The sequence below is a fragment of the Camponotus floridanus genome, unplaced genomic scaffold (assembly GCF_003227725.1).
Source record: "Camponotus floridanus strain SB8 unplaced genomic scaffold, Cflo_v7.5 scaffold11, whole genome shotgun sequence".
NCBI classification, from domain to species: Eukaryota; Metazoa; Arthropoda; class Insecta; order Hymenoptera; family Formicidae; genus Camponotus; species Camponotus floridanus.
Genome location: NW_020229226.1, coordinates 1,756,786 through 1,781,638, shown reverse-complemented (window position 1 = coordinate 1,781,638; position 24,853 = coordinate 1,756,786). Strand labels below are relative to the sequence as shown.

Here is a 24,853-nt window from a genome sequence, read left to right as displayed (position 1 = left end):
GGCTGCACGCAGACCGGACCCAGGCACACACCTAGCGATATGATGCAGCAGGTGAACAGATTTGCTTCCCAAAACTTGCATACCGCCGGTGGATCGGTCGCACACCGGCTCGTCGACATTTCGTCGACCTGGCGCGCCCCGATTCTACACCAGGGATCGTCATGTACCTGCAGACGCACACATGCCCGCGACACGTGCAAGTTGGCAGATGTATATCGTATCTGACACCTGCCAACCTGCAGCAGCACAAAGACTAGACTCGGCTGCAGCTGCTCGCGTTCTTCTCGCGCAGAAGCAAGATTCTTCGTGTTCCTTCTTACTTTTATGTTAATCTTAACGCGACGATTGGTGAATATTGTACGAGTAAATAAAGACACTTGGCCGTGTATGAGGTCTTGCAATAAATAAATTATTATTGTCTACAATGATATTTATATCGATAGAATATAACATTTTCTCGCAAGCTATTCTTGAAGTATCTATCTCGATATGATTTAAATTCTCCGTAATCGAGATGACAAACATAAAGGCCAGACATGTATCAATTTCGCGAGTTTTTGAACTGCGACATTTAGTGAGATGGAATTTCCATTCCTTTTTCACAAACGGAATCTTTAAAATCCTGAAATAATGTCGGATTATATCGAACTCGATAACTCAATCTGCTTACAAGATGAGTGGCACAAGTAACCAAGATACGTGTGCGAAAGTAAATTTCATCAATCTTGATCGTGTCGAAAACTCGCCGAAGAGTATAACACGTGGAGATTGCGGCTTCGTGGGAGATTACATTTTAAAATCACGCTGAAATTATACTGACACACTTCTATTCTATGTTTGCGGTCGCACTGGCATACTTAATAAAAAAAAATTTGATGTCAAGCAACATCATTTTATATCAGCAATATAATTTTATATCAACACAATGTTAGTGTGAGACAGTAATTTTAAGATAACTTTCCACGAGCAGCTTTCCATGAGTAGCTTTCCAATTATGAGGCGTTGTCGGCTCGCTTTTACCCGCGAGAAAGGCGCGAGATTCAATTCAACCATGAATGCGACGTCAGTTTATTGTCAGCCGGAGAATTTTTCACACGCGCAACAAAACAATCGCTCGAATGACGTTCGCGCAGATATCGATCGCGTGCAAAAATCGCGGGTCAAGGACGCTCGAAGTGAGCACGATAAATCTTACAACATAAATCGATCGATTAAAATGATTACTTTCGATCTGGAACAGCAATTACTTGTGGAAACGTTCGTTTTTTCAAACGAAATCAATCTGCAAAAATTACGTTGCGCATCCGTGTGAAAGGGTTTCTAGCTCGTAAGTTTTGAATACAATGACTCAAGAGCGGCTAAATTTTTTTTTCCGACGAGACATTTTACACAAAAGACGCGAGTGCAAGCAATCGCAACTTTTGAGATGTAGGGCAACTGCCAATTGTTTCACATTGTTCCGCTACGCGGAGAACATAATTAATGTCAATCGCAATATATGCCTCTTAATTATGTTAAGAGACATATATTGCGCATACAATCATAATGCGCATAATCACGTAACTCGCTTCGTGAAAGCGAGCCCGTCCAAGAATTCCATAATTAATATAATTAATATTAACCGCGTCAAATGAGCACTATTGCGCAATAAATATCAAATCGGGTACAAGCTTAAAATATTAATCTCAGCCTTTTGCGAATTTGATTAATATTCCGTGGGAGATCGAAAGGTGTTTGTCTTAACGAAGCAAATCAAGAGATTCGAAATTCAAGAGTCACGACGCGCCAAAATTACGGCAATTCGATTTACGCGCTGGGACTCTTGCCAACGTTTATCCCCAATTCCTCAAGAGGGAGGAAAAGTTACTTCTGCGCGTTTGCATCCACTTGCTCCGGGACGTTTGCCAATCGTCGTCTCGTACGCGCGCGATCGCAGCCGGGACGTTTTCACAAGCGCCAATTAGTTGTTGATCATCGATCGGAGAAACCACTCCTGGCACTAGCGACATACAGTTAATCGCTGACCTATTTATATCATTTGCGTCGTTTCAGAACCGAAAGAAGAAGGAAAAAAGTTGCAGACTTTGGAAACTGCTGATGAATGAAACGCAATCAATACGATGTATTCTTGACAAGTGGATCGATGATGTATACAGAGGTACGTGCCAAAAATACGCATGTTTTCTTTTCAGATTTAGCATAAGAGTTTGCGTAAAATTTCGGTATACTGAGGGAAAAATTTTTTTAAATCAAATAAATTTGTTTTCTTGAAACTTTTGCTTTAAATGCAAGGAATTGTTTATTTCATTTAAGCAAAAGTATTTAATTTTAATTAAATATGCATGTTAAGTACATTATTTTCATTTATATATTTTTTACATTTAAATACTATTTTCGTAAAATATATACTATAATTTATTAAATTAAATATATTATTTTTTTTAAATTAAAAAATTTAAAATTTTTGGGAATAAAAAATGCATTTTAATAAATATTTTGTAAAATTAAAATGAAAATATTTAATTAAAAATTATATTTTTTTAAGCATATATATATTTTTAAACATATGTAAATAAATACTTAACTTAAGCAAACAGACGTTTTGAATATAAGAAAATACGTGATTAGTATCCACCGAATAAATAGCTTGCTTGAGTTAACTAAAATTTTTTTATTTCAAGATAATTTTTTCCTCAGTGTATAAAAGAAAACGTCCGGAATACTACTTGCGCATCTAGATATATTCGTAAACGTGGAAAGTGAAAAGCTACATCTTGTCTTGGCGTAGAGAAAAGCACGCGAAAGATAATTGACGCGCGTTTGCATTAAAGAAACGTGGTGTACGACTGCAGCGAGGCATTAATTTACGTGAAAAAAATCGTCATTTCGCGACGTGGCTCTCACGCACTTTCGACGCGTGACGAATCAGCTGATCGCAGGCCGAGAGCGAGTTCACGAGCGCGCGGTTATTAAAAATCGCGAGATATGACGTAGAAAGTTGGATAGGATTTTTATCCATCATCGCCAGGGCTCGTTTATCGATATCTTTAGAAATCATCGAGGAGTTTCATGCGTGACTTATTAACCTTCTCTACCTGGGATCAGATACGGCTTCCGGCTAACGGTGAATACGTTCGCGAATCGTATTTTATATTAACCACGACGTCATACATATATGTTTGGAACGATGCATGCCACGCGCGGACTCGTCGCATAAAATATTTACTGCTCTCGCATCATCAGGTACATTAGTCATCGATCTTTACATCTCGGAGGTACATTTTTTCCTTTTACGACAGTCGAGGAATAAACTCGGTTATAATTTCAAAGGTGAGTTCTACGAATCGTTGCTACGTAATACTCAGCACAACACTATAATAACATTAGTGCTCTCAAGAGCGAGATGGCGAGCGTCAGCCATGCAATCATTTTTCTGCAATTTACTCGTGAGTCAATCATTCCTCGATTGTGCATAAGGCAATATAATGACGCTCCTAGAATCTCCTCTCACCGTGGATCGATCAACAATGGGGTCCAGCTCGCGTCGTTGGCCTCGAAGACGAGTGAGTGGAGGAGGCTTGTGCTTTGAGAGGGCTGCAAAAACGCGCAAGCAGAGAGAGAGAGAGAGAGAGAGACAGAGAAAGAGAGATAATATAAAGAACTTATAGACGCGAGTGTGAAGCAAGACGTGTATCAGAATAGAAAAAAGGGATCGTACCCAAGAGATGTTATTTGTTGTACGCATCTGAATTAAATATCTGTTTATCGACAAATCATTTTATAATATTTAAAATGGAGATTATTTCGACGAGATTCGAATCTCCGATATTGCAACGAGATACATGCAAATTGGAGTTGCGTGTCTCGTATTATAATATATATTTCAATGTCATTTGTGAAGCTTGATCAACTCTGCCCATGCATCATGATGCACCGTGATTCAATAAGGACGATACGCGATTCGCTCACTCGCTCGGATAACGAGATCGCAACCGCGCCATAAAAAAAACTGGTCATCGCTTTCGAAAATTTCTCCCTTTCCTCGAGCGGGTTCCATCCGGATGATCCGGGGGAGAGGCGAGGTCGTTGTCGGAAGGACGCGTGCACGGCCGTGATGCTCATACGAGTGAAACAGAGGAACTTTCACGGCCACGGGCCCGACCTGGTCATTCGGTACCGTGCGCGTTAAATCAGGGTGGAAAAAGAAAATGAGACCAACCGATGCGAGAAACAGCCGTGAGAGCAGAATCGACGGATAAAAAGGAAACAGGTTATCGAATTAAAGCGATACCGGATGGCTGCGAGGCAATTTCTATCCCGAGGCGAATCTTCTGCCGGGGATATATTCGGAAGCAACGGTATTATTTCGGCGACGCGTGGCCCGAAAGTCGCAAGAATCGTTTCACGCAACAATCTTTAATCTGCGTTTCTCGCGATGGAAAGTTGCTGTATGTAACATCAATACACTGAGAAAAAAATCTGGTTGCATTAATTAGAATTCTGGTAGATTCAACCAGTATGTCTGTTGGGAAATGGGCGAACCAGAATTCTTGTAGGAATTACCAGATGCATCTGATTCATTTCTTCCTGTTAAATTTACCAAATTTTCTGGTTATAATACTAAACTCCCCAGCACCAAGTCGCCTAAAATTTTTTCCATCTAATCACAAAAGTCTGTTTAATATTTTGAATTCCAACAAGATTATTGGATAAATTCAAATCAGATTATTGAAAATTTTAATTATTTTAAATTCAGTTTGTTAGAAATTAAACTGATAAACAGTGCAAAAAGAGGATGCAACTCAAACACACACAATCAAAGAGCTAGCGTCCTCTTTCTGGCACTACTGCTCGTAAGAGAAAAAAAATATACTTTGGATTTAATGTTAATACTAGTTCTTTATATACATTTCATGGCAAATATTTAATACGAGTTAAGTTAAGAGTGACAAGCACAGAAATTAATGTAACAAGAAATTTTATAGATCCAACCAGAAAATACTAACCAAATCCTTATAGTAAAATCTATTAAACGTTCTAGTTATAAAAAATCGAGTCTTATCACGATAACTAGAAATTCTTATTTGACTTAACCGAAATACCTTCAATCATATACGTCTTGTTGATACAATCAAACGATTTTTCTCAGTGTACTAATACAATATTTCTATAGTATTCAATAGTATACATAAAGTCTTATATGGTTTTAACTATATATATATTTTTTCGCAGCTACGTCACTCTGTTATTTAACTCCGTTCTTACTTCATCCATCTCGAGAACGACTTCAATTAAACAAGATTTGTCACGCACGAAGTGTACCTCTTCTTTTTCTCGAAGCAAGGAAACATCGCCGAAGGACGAAAAGTGGCAGATGCTTTGCCGGTGATTTTTCAATCATTTTTTTATCCTGACAAAATCGCGATAATCGCGAACGCGACGACACGCCGTCGTTATCCGATCGAGATAACGCAACGATGATATCACGACACCCAATTTTCCTCGCCGGACAATTTATTTATCTCTTCTTTTTTATCCGGAAATGAGGTCGGTGATATTGGACACGCATGGAGCGTCTCCAATGGCACCCATTAAAAAACACGTGCACGCGCGTGTCTCTCGACCCCATGCGCTTCTGAAAAGTTTTCGTTAATTGCATTCTCACTGGATTAAAAATGTAGATCCTATCTCACAAGTTATCTCGCCGCCTCATCGAAAAATTTATCCGAGGAATTTAATACGAAATTATGTGTGAATTAAAGGAGATTCAATGGAGATTATCTTTATAAATCTAGATATACCGACGAACGCGTGCAAGATATATCTGCAACTCGTGTATTTACGATTTGTTAACAAATTGAAAGAAAGTGTGCGTACTTTTTTTTCTTATTCTAGAATTTATTTTAATCTCTAGATTATCGCGTCGGCTTTTATCATTACCTGGGAAAAGTTTGTCATTTGCGCAACTTTACATCTCACGTTATAAAAGCATTGAGATATCCAATCTGACACGTTTAATTCTGGGAAATCAAGCCGGATATTATCGATGGATTGACAAATTCAGACACGATCCTACGGCTTTCGTCTGCTCGTACGAAAAAAATGCATGTTTGACTTTTCGATCTTCTCCGAGTCCCTGCTGCGAATACTCCTGCACAGCTTACTTTACCCTCCTGCCGTGGTCGAAAGAAACGAGCCTATCTTTTTATATTTAGAACATAAACGATACGACACGCGTAGATACGTTAAGCTTCGTCGCATCCGAACAGTCACGTTGCTCTTTCTACTTCTCCATCTATCTTTCTCCCTCGATATCGCTCGATATCAATCACATCTACAACGGATAATGTATCATACAGATTAATTCGCCACTGTTTGACAATTGAAATGATACACTATCTAAGTGTGTCGACAAAATACGGGAAAGCTTTTGTGAGGACAAAGTACATTTCGTGTTCTGAACTGCTTTAAGATTATCGTTACATAGAGAAAAATATCATTCTACTGCCAAGAAAAGCGATTACTCAGTTTATTTTTCTTTTTTTAAGTAATAGTCTTCTTCAACAAAGAATATATTCTTGATAATAATCTTAAAATATACTCATCACAAGTGTTAGAAAATCTCATTATCATGTACTCAAAAGAAGAAATTATTTTCTCTTCAAGAATATTGTAAAGTTGTATCAAAGAAAAATCAAACTTACTTTACGTCAACTATTGTAGTAAGCAAGCCAAATTGTTGTTTTAATTTAATATTCTTGACTAAAATACTGCATTACTAAAAGAATATATTGAATTAAGGATGTTTTGTATCTATTTTCAAAATATTGAGAATTTAATGAAAATTGTACAGAATGTTCTTTAATTATCTTACTTATGTTTAGAATCTTCAGTACAATTTTTAAATCGATTCACTAAAGCGTTCACAAGTTATAAGGATTTTAATTTGCACCGAATTAACATGTGTTCTTATGGGAAATGTATAATCACGTCGATTCAAATGTCAAAAATACATGGAAATAATATTCAGAATTTGTCTAAAATTTGCAAAAATTTATATACAGAGGAAATATTTGGTTAAATAATATTATACAAGTACTAACTGGTTAAAAAGATATTAAATATAATTCAATCAAGTTAGCCATGTATCTGTCACAAGGCGAAATTCTCTGCCAAAAGTTAGTGATTTCGATTAACAAAATTCGGAATATTTCAGTAAAAACGCAATATAAATATTAAAAAATATATCTCTGCATTGTAGCTAAAATCAAATTGTAATATTCCACACAATTTCTCATATTCAAAATACACCAAAAGTGGATATATTCGTCAATATTGATTTTCAGCTACTTTTTGTATATACAAAACATCCTTAAATTTAATGCTTGTGGTAAACTTATGATATATTTGCGGATATACAAACTTATGATATACTTAAAATAAATAATATTTACTTGAATACAGTATACATTTTTCTCTGTGTAGCTGTATCTCGAGATATAATTTACAATTTAATTTTAGTTTCCACAAGCCTTTTCCCTCCAAAATGTGCATATGTTCCATAACATGAACATAATACGCGAAATGTAACACATTTGCGCAGATTGTATATACTTAAATTAAATACGTACGTATGTGTGTACACATATATTGTATGTCGTATGAAAACTCGGTAGTGTGTCGATGATTGCGGCGATAGCCTTGAATGATTTACGAAATGTAATTTCGACAAACCGGATTTTCCCGGTATTACGGTCGTTACCGAGAGCTTTCGCGCTTTCCGCATATTGTGTATCTTGTCGAAGCTTCCAACACAATATGCTCGGGCGCATTTTCCTCGCCTCGCAACGCGAATCCATTGTCCGCTTGTCAATACGAGATGCACGGCACGACGAGCGGCGTTGTGATTAGTCCGATGCGCTCATGTTGCACTCCCTGCTGGTGCAGCAATGCAGTGGCACGTTTATACCTATTGAAGACTACACCATGGTATTATGAGAAGAGGTTCTCACAACAGGGGTCTCTCTCTTAAGAGAGAGAGAGAGACAATTCAAAATTGTTGACTATTCCGCTACATCACAGTTTACAATCTTCTCTTGTCCCGAAACATATTTCCTCGCAAGGAAAATCGATCGCATTGTCAAACAAAAATTATGCGCTTCGATGAATTTCTCCTTTTCTCGAAATCTAATAAATTAGGAAAATCATCCGTGTCCAAACACGTCATTGCATTCGTACGTAGAGAGGAGTCGAGCGTGAGAGACTGCTGAACGAACCCGACGAACTGCCTGCTTCGTAAATGCATCTGCATTCGCATCGAATGAGGTTAACGTTAATGAGGCACAAGCATCTCCAGACGCGGCAGACCCTCCCTTTTATTCATCCCTTTTACCCTCGGGGCAGGCAGCCGCAGACGCGTACGTGCGTGTACTCGCATTTTTTTTTTCTCTCAGACTGATGGTCCATCCGGTCGTCTCGTGACGACGCGCACGCGTGCTTATTCGCGGAAAAATGAACACCACCATCGTTTCAGGGAAGTTTCACGAGATTCAAAATATAATATAGCGTGTCTCGAGTGTGTAAGACGGTCGTTCGTAAATTTCTGCCCGCACTTGCGTTGTGTATTTAGAATCATGCGAGCAACGAGTGAATAAAAATCCACGTAAACCAAACAGAGGTCGCGAAAGCTGTTTCCATGTTTACGTTTGACTGGTATCGGTCGACTTTTAGCCGACACAGACAAAAGAAGTCGGCCAGCGGAACTGCGTTTTAACACAGGACAATAACATCCGGCTAGTGTCATTAGAATTTGAATAAAATATCTCTCTCGTGAGAGTAACAAATCTATCCTAACTCGTTATCGTCCTTTGTTACTAGACGAAATATAAATCGATCGCGTACGAGAGAGAAATTTATCGTTTTAGAATGAAACAATGAGCGTTTGTTTACATGCGCAACGCTCTTTCGATTCGATAACGAAGATCTTCATACACGAGAGACGCAATTTCGCACGATCTTTCTCACGGTGGCATCGATCTCGCGAGATCGACCAGAGACGACATCGTCCCGTTACACCCCCTGGGCTGTCTGCTGATTGCACGCGCACGCGCACCCGCACACACACATACACACGCACGTACTTACTCCGTAAAGAGATTTGAGCTTCACGTGGTTGAGCGCGGGCACATCCACCATAGAGCACTTGAGCAGAATCGTGGTCGTCTGACTCGGCATCCTTGCGGCTATTTTTTTTCTCACTTGTCACGCGGGATATACTACTGCGTGGATTATCGATCACCGCACTACTAATACGGGAGACGACTGATACGTTCATCGGAACACAGCTCGCGAGCACGATATCCGCGTGGATCGCGACGGAATGAAATTTTACGAGAAGCGAGGCTATATATATATTTTTTTTTTTCACATACACGAGGAAACGATTAATGAGAAATCAGTCCGGCAGTGCGTAAGAGGCAGTGTAACGGCAGTGGAGTTTACAGAATGGCGAGGAAAAATCTGCACTCATTCGAGATATCCTCTTTTTTTTTTCCTTGTTTCTCGAATACACGAAGGACGAGCTCGCCAACGAGATGGCAGCGGCGTGCTCGACCTGCCGCTTGACTGAGTGACTGACTGACTGACTGGTTTTCACTCACTCACAACACACGATACCCCGTGTGCGAGAATTGTGGACGCCCCCACTCGCGCGCCTTTCCTTATCCCCACCATCTGGTTGTCGCCAATCGCTAACCGCCGAGAGCGCACGCACACGCGTGTCGGTGGACTGTGCGTATGAACAGCTGCTACGCGTGCCGTATGCGTGTGCGTGTATGTATGTGTGTATGTTGTGTGCGAATGTATGTGTGCGAGAGAAAATTGAATCGATGAATGAAAAAGGGTGCAACTGCTCGGGATAATGAGGCTTTTTTCAAAAGAAAATTGTGTATTGTGCGTGGGAATAGGCTTCGGCGCGTTTCGTGTAATTCTCGATAAAAACCAGTGATAATGATGCACTGAGAAAAAATCTGGTTGCATTAATTAGAATTCTGGTAGATTCAATCAGTATGTCTGTTGGAAAATGGACGAACCAGAATTCTTGTAGGAATTACCAGATAAATCTGATTTATTTCTTCCTGTTAAATTTATCAAATTTTCTGATTAATAATACTAAACTTGTCAGCACCAAGTCGTTTAAAATTTTTTTCATCTAATCATAAAAGTCTGTTTAATATTCTGAATTCCAACAAGATTATTGGATAAATTCAATCCAGATTATTGAATAATTATTTTTAATTCAGTTTGTTAGAAATTCAACTGATAAACAGTGCACTGAGAAAAAAATCTGGTTGCATTAATTAGAATTCTGATCGATTCAACCAGTATGTCTGTTGGAAAATGGACGAATCAGAATTCTTGTAGGAATTACCAGATGAATCTGATTCATTTCTTCCTGTTAAATTTACCAAATTTTCTGATTAATAATACTAAACTCGCCAGCACCAAGTCATCTAAAATTTTTTCCATCTAATCTCAAAAGTCTGTTTAATATTTTGAATTCCAACAAGCTTATTGGAAATAAATTCAATTCAGATTATTGAATAAATTATTTTAAATTCAGTTTGGTAGAAATTAAACTGATAAACAGTGATGCAAGAAGAGGATGCAGCTCAAACACACACAATGAGACAGCTAGCGTCCTCTTTCTGGTATTACTGCTCGTAAGAGAAAAAAATATATGGATTTAATGTTAATACTAGTTCTTTATATACATTTCATGGCAAATATTGAATACGAGTTAAGTTAAGAGTGGCAAGCAAAGAAATTAATGTAACAAGAAATTTTATAGATCCAACCAGAAAATACTAACTAAATCTTTATAGTAAAATCTATTAAACGTTCTAGTTATAAAAAATCGAGTCTTATTACGATAACTAGAAATTCTTGTTTGATTTAATCAAAATGCCTTCAATCATACGTCTTGTTGGTACAATCAAATGATTTTTCTCAGTATGGGAATAGGCGTTTCGTGCAATTCTCGATAAAAACCAGTGATAATGATGAGTATAATGAATCACGTCTCGGTTGTAATACAATGTAAAGAAATCGATATGAGCTACGACACTTGGGACAACAGACGGCAGCGTTTAACACGTCGAAACAAAGACGGGCTATCATCACAGGCGGGATGTAAACATTATAAATTGAGGATCGTAAATCATCCGATTGAACGAAACGTATATAAAAAGCACATTGATATCATCGGCGATTGCGGCTTTCCAGAGTTCCTGTACGTTATGCGTATATGTATACGTATGTATATCGCATGCCCTCTCTGCGTGATTTATAACTATCGAGAAAAGGAGTATCCTCTTTATGCTTCGCGTTAACTATCTCGACGAGCAGAGAGTATCCGATGCAATAAAATATATAAATCGTCCGGTTGCATCGCGAGCAAAAAGCCGTTTGCTTTACTTTCACTCTTATCTGCCGTTACTCCCTGCCAAGTGACGAGTGGAAATTGCGGATTTGCGCGGCGACTCACTTCCGTTCAATTTATAACGTCGATGAAAAACACTCGTGAAAACTGACAAATTGGATCCTTCGAAGAAGAATGCTATTCCAAGAAATAATAAAAAAAAAAACTAATTATACACAATTTGAAAAATCCTTAAATTTAAATATAAAAATTGAAATATTTGCAGAAATTTTTAAAGAAATAACGATGGAGGAAGAAGCTGTGGATGCGCAAAAATTGCGAGAAATCCGAGACACTTTATATACAGCTAAATCGTAATCTTACCGCTGATTCTGCGGTCAGAATCAACTTGTCAAAGTAATGTCCGCGCCCTCAAGATCTTCGGAGACAGTCGTACGGAATGAAAACCGCAGACTTCCTGATCGCGTGAGGACGGATCTTCGTTACGTGTCGCCACCGCAGCGGCAGGTGAGCAAAAGTTTTTCGACCGACCGCGTGTCTCGCGATTCCTATCTCGGTTTCGTGCTCCATTTATGTTCCGCCACCGTCAGTTAGGCGAGTAGATACGTTTCCTCGGTCTTTAACCCTCGAGGTCAAGAGCCAGTGGACTGACACCTCAGTTAACGCTCTTTCGAGATTCCCAATTAGACATTCATTGATAATGAAAGCAGTTTGTAAATTCTCGCTACTTGAGTCGAGCATACAATGTAATTTTAGCTCTCGATTATTTCATCACGTTATGCATTATTTATCGATTTTATCTTTCGCGATATTTATATTTTATCGCGATTCATTCGTTTAATCTTTATTTCTAGTCTAATTATATTGTACAGTTATACATATATTTTTGTCGCTTACGTTTTTATACATTTTTAAAAATTTAAATTAAGCTTATAGAAAAACAGCTGCTTGCTTTTTTATCGCTTTTGTCACGCAATTATATTTCTATTATATAATTAATTTTATGCGATACATTTAAATTTACACAAATATTATTATTTGTAATTTTGTGAAATAATATTATTTTCCAAGTGCAAAAATACAATTAATGTCACGTAACTGTTTTTTTCAAAACACGGAAAACACGCGCAGACGATACGTGTCGAGGTGAATAATAATAGCGAAGTCGATGAAACGACTGTCCAATACGCTTATCTGGTCACGTAATAGCAACGGTTCATAACGGGGCTCGTCTAGAGTCCTGTGGCATCGTGGCAAAATCGTTTGCCGCCACTGTCACTGTATAGTCGCACATAAATTCGCATAGCCAGCCGTCCGGTCCTAACGCGACATTGGGCCCCAGTCTCGTGTGTTATACACCATTTCCTTCCGTCCTTCGACCTTTCCTTTCGACCCCTTTCCTCTCGTGACAGTCCGTCTCCTCCTCCATCCGACAGGAGAGACTTTAACCGTAAGTGGACAATGCAAGTCCACGGGGCCCCCATTATGTCGATGCGAACGGTGCATTTACGAGGGTGTGCGCTCGCGTGGGTGTCCGACGTGTGCGCGTGATCGCGGGGCCTTTATTGTGCCTCGTAAAGAAGAAGCGAGAGAAGGAAGAGATAGCTAAAGCGTACGCGACAGCTTGTCTCTGACCCGATTTTACGAAAGGGTCTCTAATCGCGCGGTGGGCGAGCGTTTTTTGCGACGCGATCGACATCGTCGTCATCGTCGTCGGGGAGAGAAATGTGCATTACACATGAACGAAAACCTTCACAGAGACTAGACAAAGTGGCAGCGTGACTTCACCTGCACGATTATCGATGGCGGGCTGTCGTCTCGGTGATTCATTAATTCAGAAATTTGCATGACTGTACTCGCTTTTTGCAAACTTTTAATCGTCTTACGCGATTTTCTTTATCTCGAAATTCTCAAAGTACGAATCGATGATAAATGCATCAATTTATCTTAAGATCTAATAGATTATACTCTATTTCTCTTCTGCCACACTGAGAAAAATCTAGAACGTTTCATAGATTTTACTATAAGGATTTAGTTAGTATTTCCTGGTTGGATCTATACAATTTCTTGTTACATTAATTTCTTTGCTTGCCACTCTTAACTCGTATTCAATATTTGTCATAAAATGTATATAAAGAACTAGTATTAACATTAAATCCAAAGTATATTTTTTTCTCTTACGAGCAGTAATGCCAGAAAGAGGACGCTAGCTCTCTCATTGTGTGTGTTTGAGTTGCATCTTCTTCTTGCATCACCGTTTTTCAGTTTAATTTCTAACAAACTGAATTTAAAATAATTTATTCAATAATCTGAATTGAATTTATCCAATAATCTTGTTGGAATTCAAAATATTAAACAGACTTTTGAGATTAGATGGAAAAAATTTTAGATGACTTGGTGCTGGCGAGTTTAGTATTATTAACCAGAAAATTAGGTAAATTTAACAGGAAGAAATGAATCAGATTCATCTGGTAATTCCTACAAGAATTCTGATTCGTCCATTTTCCAACAGACATACTGATTGAGAATCTACCAGAATTCTAATTAATGCAACCAGATTTTTTTCTCAGTGCACTGTTTATTAGTTGAATTTTTAACAAACTGAATTTAAAATAATTTATTCAATAATCCTGATTGAATTTATCCAATAATCTTGTTGGAATTCAGAATATTAAACAGACTTTGGAGATTAGATGGAAAAAATTTTAGACGACTTGATGCTGGCGAGTTTAGACATACTGGTTGAATCTATCAGAATTCTAATTAATGCAACCAGATTTTTTTCTCAGTGCATATATATATGTTATGCATTTTTCATCTCGAGCAATATAGTAAAAAGTAAAATTCCCGAAAAATATAGTAGAAAGTAAAATTCCACGCAACCAACAATTCCAACGAACCTCGCTTCGCGGAATAAATTCCGCGTCGGGAGGAACCCAGCTCACGCACAAAATAATTAATTCGCCAGAGACGGACGCCAATGCAAATGTGTCGAGAGACACGCAACATGAATCGCGTCTCGTAGAGTAACGTAGAGAAAAAAAGGCGCGCATTGTGATTCATTGTCAATTATACCAAAAACGAGAGAGACAGTCGTGCTGACTCAATGACTATTGTGTGTTTACTCGGAAACTAAATCTCCCACCTCGTATCAAATGATCATGACGAGCGTACCTGCTTGCTCGGTCGATCGATTGCGCGTTTCCGCATTTTGTTTCTATCTTTTCGGAATTTAGATAATTAAATCTCTCGAGGAAGTAGGTCGTTATCATGATGAGTCGATGACGGCAATCAAGCGTCAGCAGGACTTTCCTAACGTCTCCCTCTCCTCTCTATTTCAAATCATAATATAACGATAATAATAATAATATTCGCCAACGCAATGAACTACTATTGTGCTTTCCGTAAAAATTACTCGTAATTTCATGTGTAAAAAAAAGAGATTTCATTTTGTATATATTCTTTCCATGGGAGAAAAGTATGAATGCGAATTTTCTCTAGTTGTTAAAAAATAATAAATAAGCCGACAGAAAAGCTGGAAACGTCGTATCATAAATATGGTATATTCAAATATATCATATCAAACATGAAACGAATGCATTCATCCAGAAATGATGGTTCGTGCATATCATTTTCATCTCTCGTCGAGATCAGTTTGTCAAGCACGGTCGCCGATTAGAGAGAGAAAAAAAGAGGACAGACGTATTCTACTCGCTTTCCGACGATTTCAACTGCGTTCAAGAAGGAAAGAAGCTGCTTTCTCTCCTGATTTATTTATATCTCATGCATCGCTTCTTTTTGGCGCATCGCATTATCATCCATTATGGCAGGACGGATATCTATCGTTGTCTATTTACTTGCGCGCCGAAACACTTTGGGAACAATGCAACCAACCGAAAGTTGTGATACGAAGTTGAATCGCGCTCAATTTTCTCCGAAGATTCCGCTCGAAAGATACTCGGGATACCGAGAGAGGAGTTGTACTTGGGGTTCACGTGATCTTGGTAATTTCGCGGGAAGGAGAGAGATATATTCTTGGGAACGGTAATATTCCCTCTCTCGATATTTCTGCGTGTGTTTTGTTTAGTAATAGCGGACAGCGTATATATTCCATAAAATCGCGACGGTAAACGGGCAAACGTGCCATGTCGGAGGTTCGTAAAAATCGAGATTGCACTGTAAATGTAGTTGGAGGACGTGCCGAGTATACACGTACTTGCGTGGCAACAGTTTTCTCCGAAAACAATATCGTACACCGTTTTACATCGTCGATTCCCTCGTACACCAGTCTCATATTCTCATTCCATATCTCGCAAAATATTTTTCTCATGCTTTACAATACACTTTTATAGATCTGCATGCTAAAAACGTAAGAGACATTCGTCCTTCGGCTCCCGTGTCACAAGAGATGCTCGTTCGTGTCGCGAGTTGCCGTAATACCTCGTCGAGAAAGGTGTCATTTGCGTCGTTTGCAAGTGTCAATTTTCCGCTCGGCTCGGAAATGTTGCGGCAATTCCGCGGGAAAAGGAGCGACATTTTTTTCTCACCGTCGAAGAAATACCGGGAGAAAATGCAAGATTTTACATTTTATTGAATATCACAGTTGTTATTGAAAAGCGCGTCTCCGCGGGCGAGGTAACTCGACGTTGGCAGACACGCTTTTCGCTTCCGCGAATTCGCGTAAAGCAGGTAATGACTGGAATTTCGTCATTATTGCCGCGACGGGCGCAATGCTTGTGGGCCCATTCTGTCGTCGTCCCCCCCCCCTTTCCCCCGTGTCGCGTTGCATTCGTTCCCGTAGAGAACGTGGCCTGGAACGGCCTCACGTTCGAGCTATCTGTTGTAATCTCGCTAACGATCTAACCGGTAGCTCCTTTGCGATTTTTCGACGCACTGCTCGAGATGCATATAAATAATACGTGCAAAACAATACATGTAATACAAGCTACGTTTTTTGATTCTGTCGAAAGCAAGCAGGTGACGAATGATAACTTTGATCAATTACTTAGATCTTTGTCAGAAAGAATAAGAAAAATATTTTTTTTTCGCGAAAACAGACGTTTACTATTTGCACCTGTTGCATTCTAAATGATTATTCATCTAATATTACTCATTCATTACATTCCTTATGCAACTACAATCATATATTCTACGTATACTATTTAAAAAGAGGAATAGATTACTTTAAAATATTCTTTCAACGAAGTCGCGAAACGTGAATGCGTAGAATTGAATGCAGATTGTTCATCAACGTTCTCGCGTCCCTTCCTGCTTATTAATAATCTGTGTAAGACTCGCGATGCTGCATTCCTGTTGATAATTAAAGTGGAAAAACCGCGAGCGTTTTATCAAAGTTAAATACTGATAAACGTTTCTGCGTTTCCTTTTTAAAATGATTTATTTAATTACAACTGAAGCAAAAAAATTACCGAGTATCTGGAAGGCTGATATCTCTTCAGATTAATATAAACAGGAAATGTTTCTCATAATGGATATTAAATGTCCAAAAAAAGACTAATGAAAATTGTAAAAAAGTTGTAGAGAATAAACATACGTCAGAATAAATACGTTGCGAGGAAAAGTACTCGGTCGTTTGCCTTTAATCAGTTTCTCGGTAAGATAAGTGCGCGATCGCAGCCGGACACAGCGAGCGAAAAGACAAGGACCCGGACTCAGACGTCATTAGGATATATAAAGAAAGAAAACCGCAGATACCGCGAGCCGATTACTAACATGAGAGCTTATAGCATGAGTAGTCCGGTCAGCGCATAATTGTGCGTTAGGTGCCGCCGATTCTATCCAGTCAGCGAGAGAAATGACTCATGCGACTTAAAGTAGGTCGTGTATTAAGAAAACTTATCTAAATATCGGAATTTTAATTCCTCTTTAAAAGCATACCTGTCGCGTTATACGTTGTTTTTCTTTAAACAGGATTCTATTCTTCTTCCTTTTTCCTCCCTTTTAATCTCGCGAATTTTTTACAATCATACACTGAGAAAAATCGTTTGATTGTACCAACAAGACGTATATAATTGAAGGCATTTTGGTTAAATCAAACAAGAATTTCTAGTTATCGTGATAAGACTCGATTTTTTATAACTAGATCGTGATAAGACTCGATTTTTTATAACTAGAACGTTTAATAGATTTTACTATAAGGATTTCGTTAGTATTTTCTGGTTGGATCTATAAAATTTCTTGTTACATTAATTTCTTTGCTTGCCACTCTTAACTTAACTCGTATTCAATATTTGCCATAAAATGTATATAAAGAGACTAGTATTAACATTAAATCCAAAGTATATTTTTTTTCTCTTACTGAGCAGTAGTGCCAGAAAGAGGACGCTAGCTCTCTGATTGTGTGTGTTTGAGCTGCATCCTCTTCTTGCATCACTGTTTATCAGTTTAATTTCTACTGAACTTCAAATAATAATTTATTCAATAATCTTGACTGAATTTATGCAATAATGTTGGAATTCAGAATATTAAACAGACTTTTGAGATTAGATGGAAAAAATTTTAGACGACTTGGTGCTGGGGAGTTTAGTATTATTAACCAGAAAATGTGGTAAATTTAACAGGAAGAAATGAATCAGATTCATCTGGTAATTCCTACAAGAATTCTGATGCGTCCATTTTCCAACAGACTGCTGATTGAATCTACCAGAATTCTAATTAATGCAACCAGATTTTTTTCTCAGAATAGTTCTCTCCGACTGTCACGTCCCGTCACTTCTCTGTCCATCCGTCTCACCATTACTTTAAAATTATCTCGGTACCGTGCAGGAAGATCATAACGGTAAGAGCATTCGTGAGATACGTCTGGAGAGAGAGAAATAGAGAGAGAGAAAGTTTAAAACTTTTCCTCCAACCTTTCGTGTAACTTTTCGTTATCAAAGGGACATAAAGGCGACAGGCCTTCGCGCGCGTTAATTTTATACCGTCCTACATTTGAACGGCAATTCCGGTATACTTGCCTGAAAGTACCTCTCTCGCGCTTTTCCTACTCCTAGCCAAGTCTCAGCGCACTCCTGCCACTCGTGAAACTTCATTCTTCCTTATCGTTCAAGCTCCGACTGATACACTCGGCGAAAGTATTCGCGATCGCGATGACGATCGATGGTCGACTGACTACTACCTGTCGCTGCGCTCGCAGATGACTCACGTGCGTAAAGAATCTGCGGCGTGCGTATGACGCGACGTATGTATGAATGAAAATAACGCGCGTTGCTACGGTAACGAGGTGAGAGACAGTAAGATAGAGAGGGAAAGAGAGAGGGAAGCGTAGGTGTTTGAGGAAGCACGCTTTTATGAATGAGTCGACGACAATACCGTGCAAATAACGCGTCTCAAAACGGTATCTTCAGTTTATAAACGCATCGACCGTTCTCGTAAAGGATTTAACACCTTGTTGGTCATAAAGAGTGATCAAAGCGACATCCCTCGTAATCTATATCGACCGCAACAAAGCCCATCGCCGCGAATCCGCGCCCACATTAATCGCGCGACGCAAAAATAGCCACGTTCAATGGCTCGCCTTATCCTTGAAAAGCCTAATTTTGTCGAAAGCGACAAACAGATTTGTGGTAGAATCTCCGAAAATAATTGGTCATCATCGCGCATTGAATAGATGGCGAGTGAAAAGTTGTTTAAGGATGTTTTGTATGTATAATCCCAGCAAAAAGTAACTAAAAATCAATATTGACGAATATATCCACTTTTGGTGTATTTTGAGTAAGAAATTGTGTGAAATATTACAATTTGATCTTAACTGCAGAGATGTATTTTTTAATATTTATTGCGTTTTTATTGAAATATTCCGAATTTTGTTAATCGAAATGATTAACTTTTGGCAGAGAATTTCGCCTTGTGACAGATGCATGGTTAACTTCATTAAATCATATTTAATATCTTTTTAACCAGTTAGTACTTGTATAATATTATTTGACCAAATATTTCCTCTGTATCTAAACTTTTGCAAATTTGAAACAAATTCTGAATATTATTTCCATATGTTTTTGTCATTTGAATCGACGTTGTTATACGTTTCTCATAAGAACACATGTTAATTCGATGCAAATTAAAATCCTTATAACTTGTGAACGCTTTAGTGAATCGATTTAAAAATTGTATTGAAGATTCTAAGCATATGTAAGGACATTCTGTACAATTTTCATTAAATTCTTAATATTTTAAAAATAGATACAAAACATCCTTAATTGCGAAATACACATTTTCCATGTGCTTGGCGAGAAGACGATGTCTCGTAACGATTATTATAATTATTAAATCCACGTTTCGCGTAAAGGCACTATCATTATTGTCCGACGTGCGTGCATGAATCGTTTATGTGTGTTTCTCGCGACAATACGCGAAATGTACTCCGGTATTTTTTGCGCTCGCGGAAAAAGTTGCGTAGTCGAAGGTCTCGCCTGGGAAAAAGTTGCCGCGGTGGAAAAAGCGCGAAAGTGTGACGACCTGCTGCCTACAAACCTACGTATGTAGTGTGTCGAGGGTGTCGAGTTTAAGCATGTGAGTAAACATGTTTAGCGACTGCTCGAGAGATTTGCAAAGGTTCTCAAAACGAGACAAACCGCACGAGACCACCAGAGGAGAAGTATTCTAGAGACGGTGGCTCTTGCTCCCCGCAGATCCGATATCGCTATATGATTATAAACTATTTTAGTTATACATAAATACATACGTCAATAATCGAGCATCGTGTCGATTGTCATCAACGTGTTTCAATGATTTTGTGTACGTTCACTTGAAAGTCAGTTCGAAAATCAGCGTGAAAATAAATGTTATTTAATCGCGAAAAGAAATAATTCCTTCATTTATTTATTTCAGGGATTAAGTCACAAAAGCTCCGATTGCCATCCACTATGCGTGTCGAATAGAGACGAGCGCTGTCGAAATGCACGGGCGAAATGCAGTTTAATTCGATGATACGATTGTAACCAAACGCGAGCCGCTTTTCATTTGCGAACGATTAATTTTGCATTCGCGCGCGCGCACGCCCACGCGTATATCAGACTCGCAAATCGTTGAGTTACGCCCACGTTCACCATCACCAGCGTATATATAGCGATGGGAATGCAACGAGATTCGCAGACTTCGTCCTATTATGTACGAAAGCCGTTCGTAATTCATCGTCGATGCGTTCCGACACAACGGCCTTGTTATCAACACTTTTAAGCCGTTAACCCCATGTCGAGGGTTTATCTCGTTCGTTCGCCAAGTAAATGGCCAATTCTTTTTCCTTTTGTTCTTTCCGTTTCAACAATTCGCGCAGAAAAACACGCACTACATTATGCATGTCGTAAAAATCAACGAGGCAAGAAAATGATTCGTCATCGACCTTGGATAAGTCGCGACGCGAACGCTCTCTCTTCTTTCTCTCGCGTGGAAAATAATCGCGAAACCATAAAATTGCGACAATAAACAAGCGGGCACGTGGAGTCGGTTGCGCATCGTACGTCAATCTCAGCTTGTAAATTTCATTAAGCGTCGAGGCATTCTGCATAATCTCATTGGACGCGCGTATATATATCTAATCAACGTGAATTCGCAGTTGGAGGATTTATCCGAGCGAACGGAGAGTGCACGCACAATCTGCTATTTAGTATGCGGCTTAGTTGGAAAACGTACCACGTTCTCGTTAAGTCGTTAACGAGCGTCCGCGAACGTGAGGAAAAATTGCAACGAAATCCCGGAAGAGGTAATCAAACCGGAATAAAAATCAAAATAATTTTTTTCGCGTTACGCGGATTTTAGAAATTTAGCGACAAAATCATATATTCCCGAGTTTTATTTTTATCCTTGCCCGATTGTTTGACGGAATATTAGTTTCTGGCAGTTATTCGTTTCAAACATTGACCGAAATAATTTGTATTAATAACAATCCGATATTTCGAAAATTTTCTAGCCAAGTTTTCGGAATATTTCCATTAATTCATTGTCGACTCTTGTTCGTCTCGCGATTTTTTACGAGACAAAATGATTATCCTCCCTTTCAGTTTGATCAAACTCTTCGTCCGCCCTTTGTCCGTCTAATTAATTTACAGTCGTGAGATTAACAAAATTGCGAGATTATTCTCGGCGATCTGTTTCCATAATCCAGGTGTAGAGTGTCCGGATTACAGCGCTATCAACTCTCGTTAATTAACGTCGTTAAGATAACGCGATGATAATGAGTACTGCTATTCTCGCATACTCCACTCACGTATCATTGATTACTGACTGACTCCTCTATCGAAATATTTGATAGCGCGATTAACTCGACATAGTAATATATGGGACAAAAAACAGCTCTAATGATTATGCCTTTTAAGGATAAAGCAACGTGTATTTTTCATCGCTCTTCGCTCTATCAAATCGTCTCATCTAGATCTGCGAAAGTCGTATTTAAACGAAATCAACGACCCGCGCAATCACCTGCGTAATTGAAGAAATTTCACTTGTATATTCAACAGTCGCGACAATCAGAGGTGGAGAAAGTGAGGAAGCGAGTATTGGTGAGTCATCGCCGCGGCCTCTAACAAGACACCTCTTCTCGGCAAGATGGTTTTAATGAGATTACGCCGGCTGCTATCTCGGTGTTTAAGCGCAACTGAACAAACACGGTTCCGCACCGAAGCGTATTTACGGACTTGTCGATCGTCCTTGAAAAATTTCGAGATCGCTCGCGGTCGCAAGATCACGCTTGGTCTTCCCTCGTACGGGGAAAGTCCATCTCGCGATTTAACATGTATCGTGCAGGCACGCAATTCACATTTGCATTCGCGGGAGACTTTCGCGGAAATCCTGTTGCTCTGCCGATTCTTTGCCAGAGACTCGATGAAATCGCAATTAACGTTTTATTCGTCGAAGGAATGCTAATTGCAACGGCGTTAAAAACTGTTGACGTAACTTACAATCCTTCCGACAAAATTGACTGTGAATTTTTCCGACCTATTTGCTTACATAATTGATGGAGGCGAGTCTTTAGGTAAACCAGCTCCGAACACGCCCTAAGGACACGATTTTTAGCATCTTTGGTTGGTAAATTTTAATGCACCGCGGGGATCGCGTTTCTCGGTCGAGCATTCCCTGCCCTCATTTTTAAGCTGTCGTGCACTTTATCGTGATGCAAATATTTTCGCAAATTTGTGTGTATCGTCATATTTTTCTCTACACTTTATTTAGATTTATGGTAACTTTCTTGTTGCGTCTCTATCATAATTTCTTGCTCGCTATTAAATTTCTATGCAACCTTATTTGTATTGAAAATTGAAGTTGGATTACTTTAGCGAGTTTAATTTGGTCCCCGCAGAACAAGAAGAAAAGTTTTACGATCGTTGAACATTTAGAAAAGTAATCAAAGGAATGAGCTGCGAAAGTAAAACTCGTTGATTATTTTCTCGAGAGGGGAGAGATGCTGGATAATTTCAAAAGTGCTTCTTACTTTCCGACGCAGGTGTATAATCCCATGACAGCCATCTCCAAGGGAGCCGAGGCATCGAAGGATGCTTTAAAGGATTTAATGTTAATTAATAAAAGCGTACGTGCGGACATATTTTGGGACGAGCGATTTCTCCCGGGCAATAAACCCCGATAACACAACGAGATTTACATGGTTCATCAAGTTATAACGTACGTGTACGTTGTACGTGCATCAGTATCGACAATTGGTTTCTCCTCGTGCATATTTAACGCCGCCAACAAGGCTACATTTCGCCTCGTCGGTCTCCGACCACGTCAAATTCAAATAATTGAATACGTCGCAAAAATATTCGCGTATCCGGATATTCGATACATGGCGTACGCGAGTTGTCCCGCGTTATTAAACGGCCCTTCCTGTTCGACGTAACATGGGACTCGCATGCTAATCGAACGGATCTGTTAATGTCGTTTCGATCGACTAGTTTTGCCACGTGGGTGGAACACGGCTTTGCGGCTCTCAATGCGGATTTCTCTGCGAATCCTCGGTCAACTTTACGAGATTTCTAACAGCAACGTAAATTAACTCACCCTTCCCTTCTCTTGTGTCGCGTGTTCTTTGGATCGCCTACTCACCTGCAAGTCAGAATAACGAGGATTAGAATTATGTTACGTACATTGAGAAAAAAATCTGGTTGCATTAATTAGAATGCTAATAGATTCAACCAGTATGTCTGTTGGAAAATGGACGAATCAGAATTTTTGTAGGAATTACCAGATGAATCTGATTCATTTCTTCCTGTTAAATTTACCAAATTTTCTGCTTAATAATAACTAAATAATAATAACTTCCCAGCACCAAGTCGTCTCTAAAATTTTTTCCATCTAATCTCAAAAGTCTGTTTAATATTCTGAATTCCAAGATTATTGGATAAATTCAATTCAGATTATTGAATAAATTATTTTAAATTCAGTTTGTTAGAAATTAAACTGGTAAACAGTGATGCAAGAAGAGGATGCAGCTCAAACACACGCAATCAGAGAGCTAGAGCGTCCTCTTTCCGGCACTGTTCGTAAGAGAAAAAAAATATACTTTGGATTTAATGTTAATACTAATTCTTTATATACATTTTATGGCAAATGTTGAATACGAGTTAAATTAAGAGTAGCAAGCAAAAAAATTAATCGAACAAGAAATTTTATAGATTCAACCAGAAAATATTAACCAAATTCTTATAGAAAAATTTATTAAACGTTCTAGTTATAAAAAATCGAGTCTTATCATGATAACTAGAAATTCTTATTTAACCACACGATAAAAAACATTTTGTATTTCAACATTTTGTTAAAATTTTCTCGTGTAACAATTTTTGTGTTAAATTTTTAACATACTCTTATGTTAATGTAACATATTATCATTGCGTTATTTTGACATTTCTGCGTTGAGTTAATATTCACTATTTCTAAGAGTTACAACAACACAATTAATATGTAAATGCACGAATTTTTGATGAAATATGTTAAAATGAACAGATAAGTTGTGTTATTTTTCTCTCTATAATAGTTTCCATATGTTAAATCGACATATCTTTTCTGTTATTTATCATAAAAATGTAAGAATAACATTTTCTTTTAATTAAATTTAACATTATAAATATGTTAATTTAACATAAACTTTATTTCCAGATAAAGTTTAAGTGTTACACTTTTGTGTTAATTTTTAAACATATTACTTGTGTTATTTATTTACATACTTGCCTTCTGTTAAATTAACATTAAAATTAGAATGGATAAATTGAGACATGTGAAATATGTTAAATTTAACACAAAATTTTTTACTGGGCAAAATGCCTTCAATCATATACGTCTTGTTGATACAATCAAACGATTTTTCTCAGTGTAGTCTTAATATACGCATGCGTTACTCTAAAAAATATCTTTCTTTCAAATTGCGATTAAAGCAGATTAAACGGTAAGATTGGATCGAACAGA

The 24,853-nt window shown here is 38.4% G+C and overlaps 1 protein-coding gene and 1 long non-coding RNA gene across 3 annotated transcripts in view; one reads left to right on the top strand and one right to left on the bottom strand.

Moving 5' to 3' along the window:
- The window catches only part of LOC105257216, a 183,893-nt gene that overhangs the window by 38,173 nt on the left and 120,867 nt on the right, over positions 1–24,853 (bottom strand). Inside the window, exon 3 of one of the 2 annotated variants that reach the window (XM_025412964.1) lies at positions 23,453–23,497. The exons of the other annotated variant lie outside the window; for it this stretch is intronic. Coding sequence (XP_025268749.1) covers positions 23,453–23,497 — 45 coding nt within the window. The remainder of the gene's footprint in view (positions 1–23,452; positions 23,498–24,853) is intronic. 2 annotated transcript variants of the gene reach the window in all.
- Positions 1,931–24,853, top strand: part of LOC105257214 — a 35,260-nt gene continuing 12,337 nt past the window's right edge. The window contains exon 1 of the long non-coding RNA XR_889645.2: positions 1,931–2,158. This is a non-coding gene — a long non-coding RNA (uncharacterized LOC105257214). The remainder of the gene's footprint in view (positions 2,159–24,853) is intronic.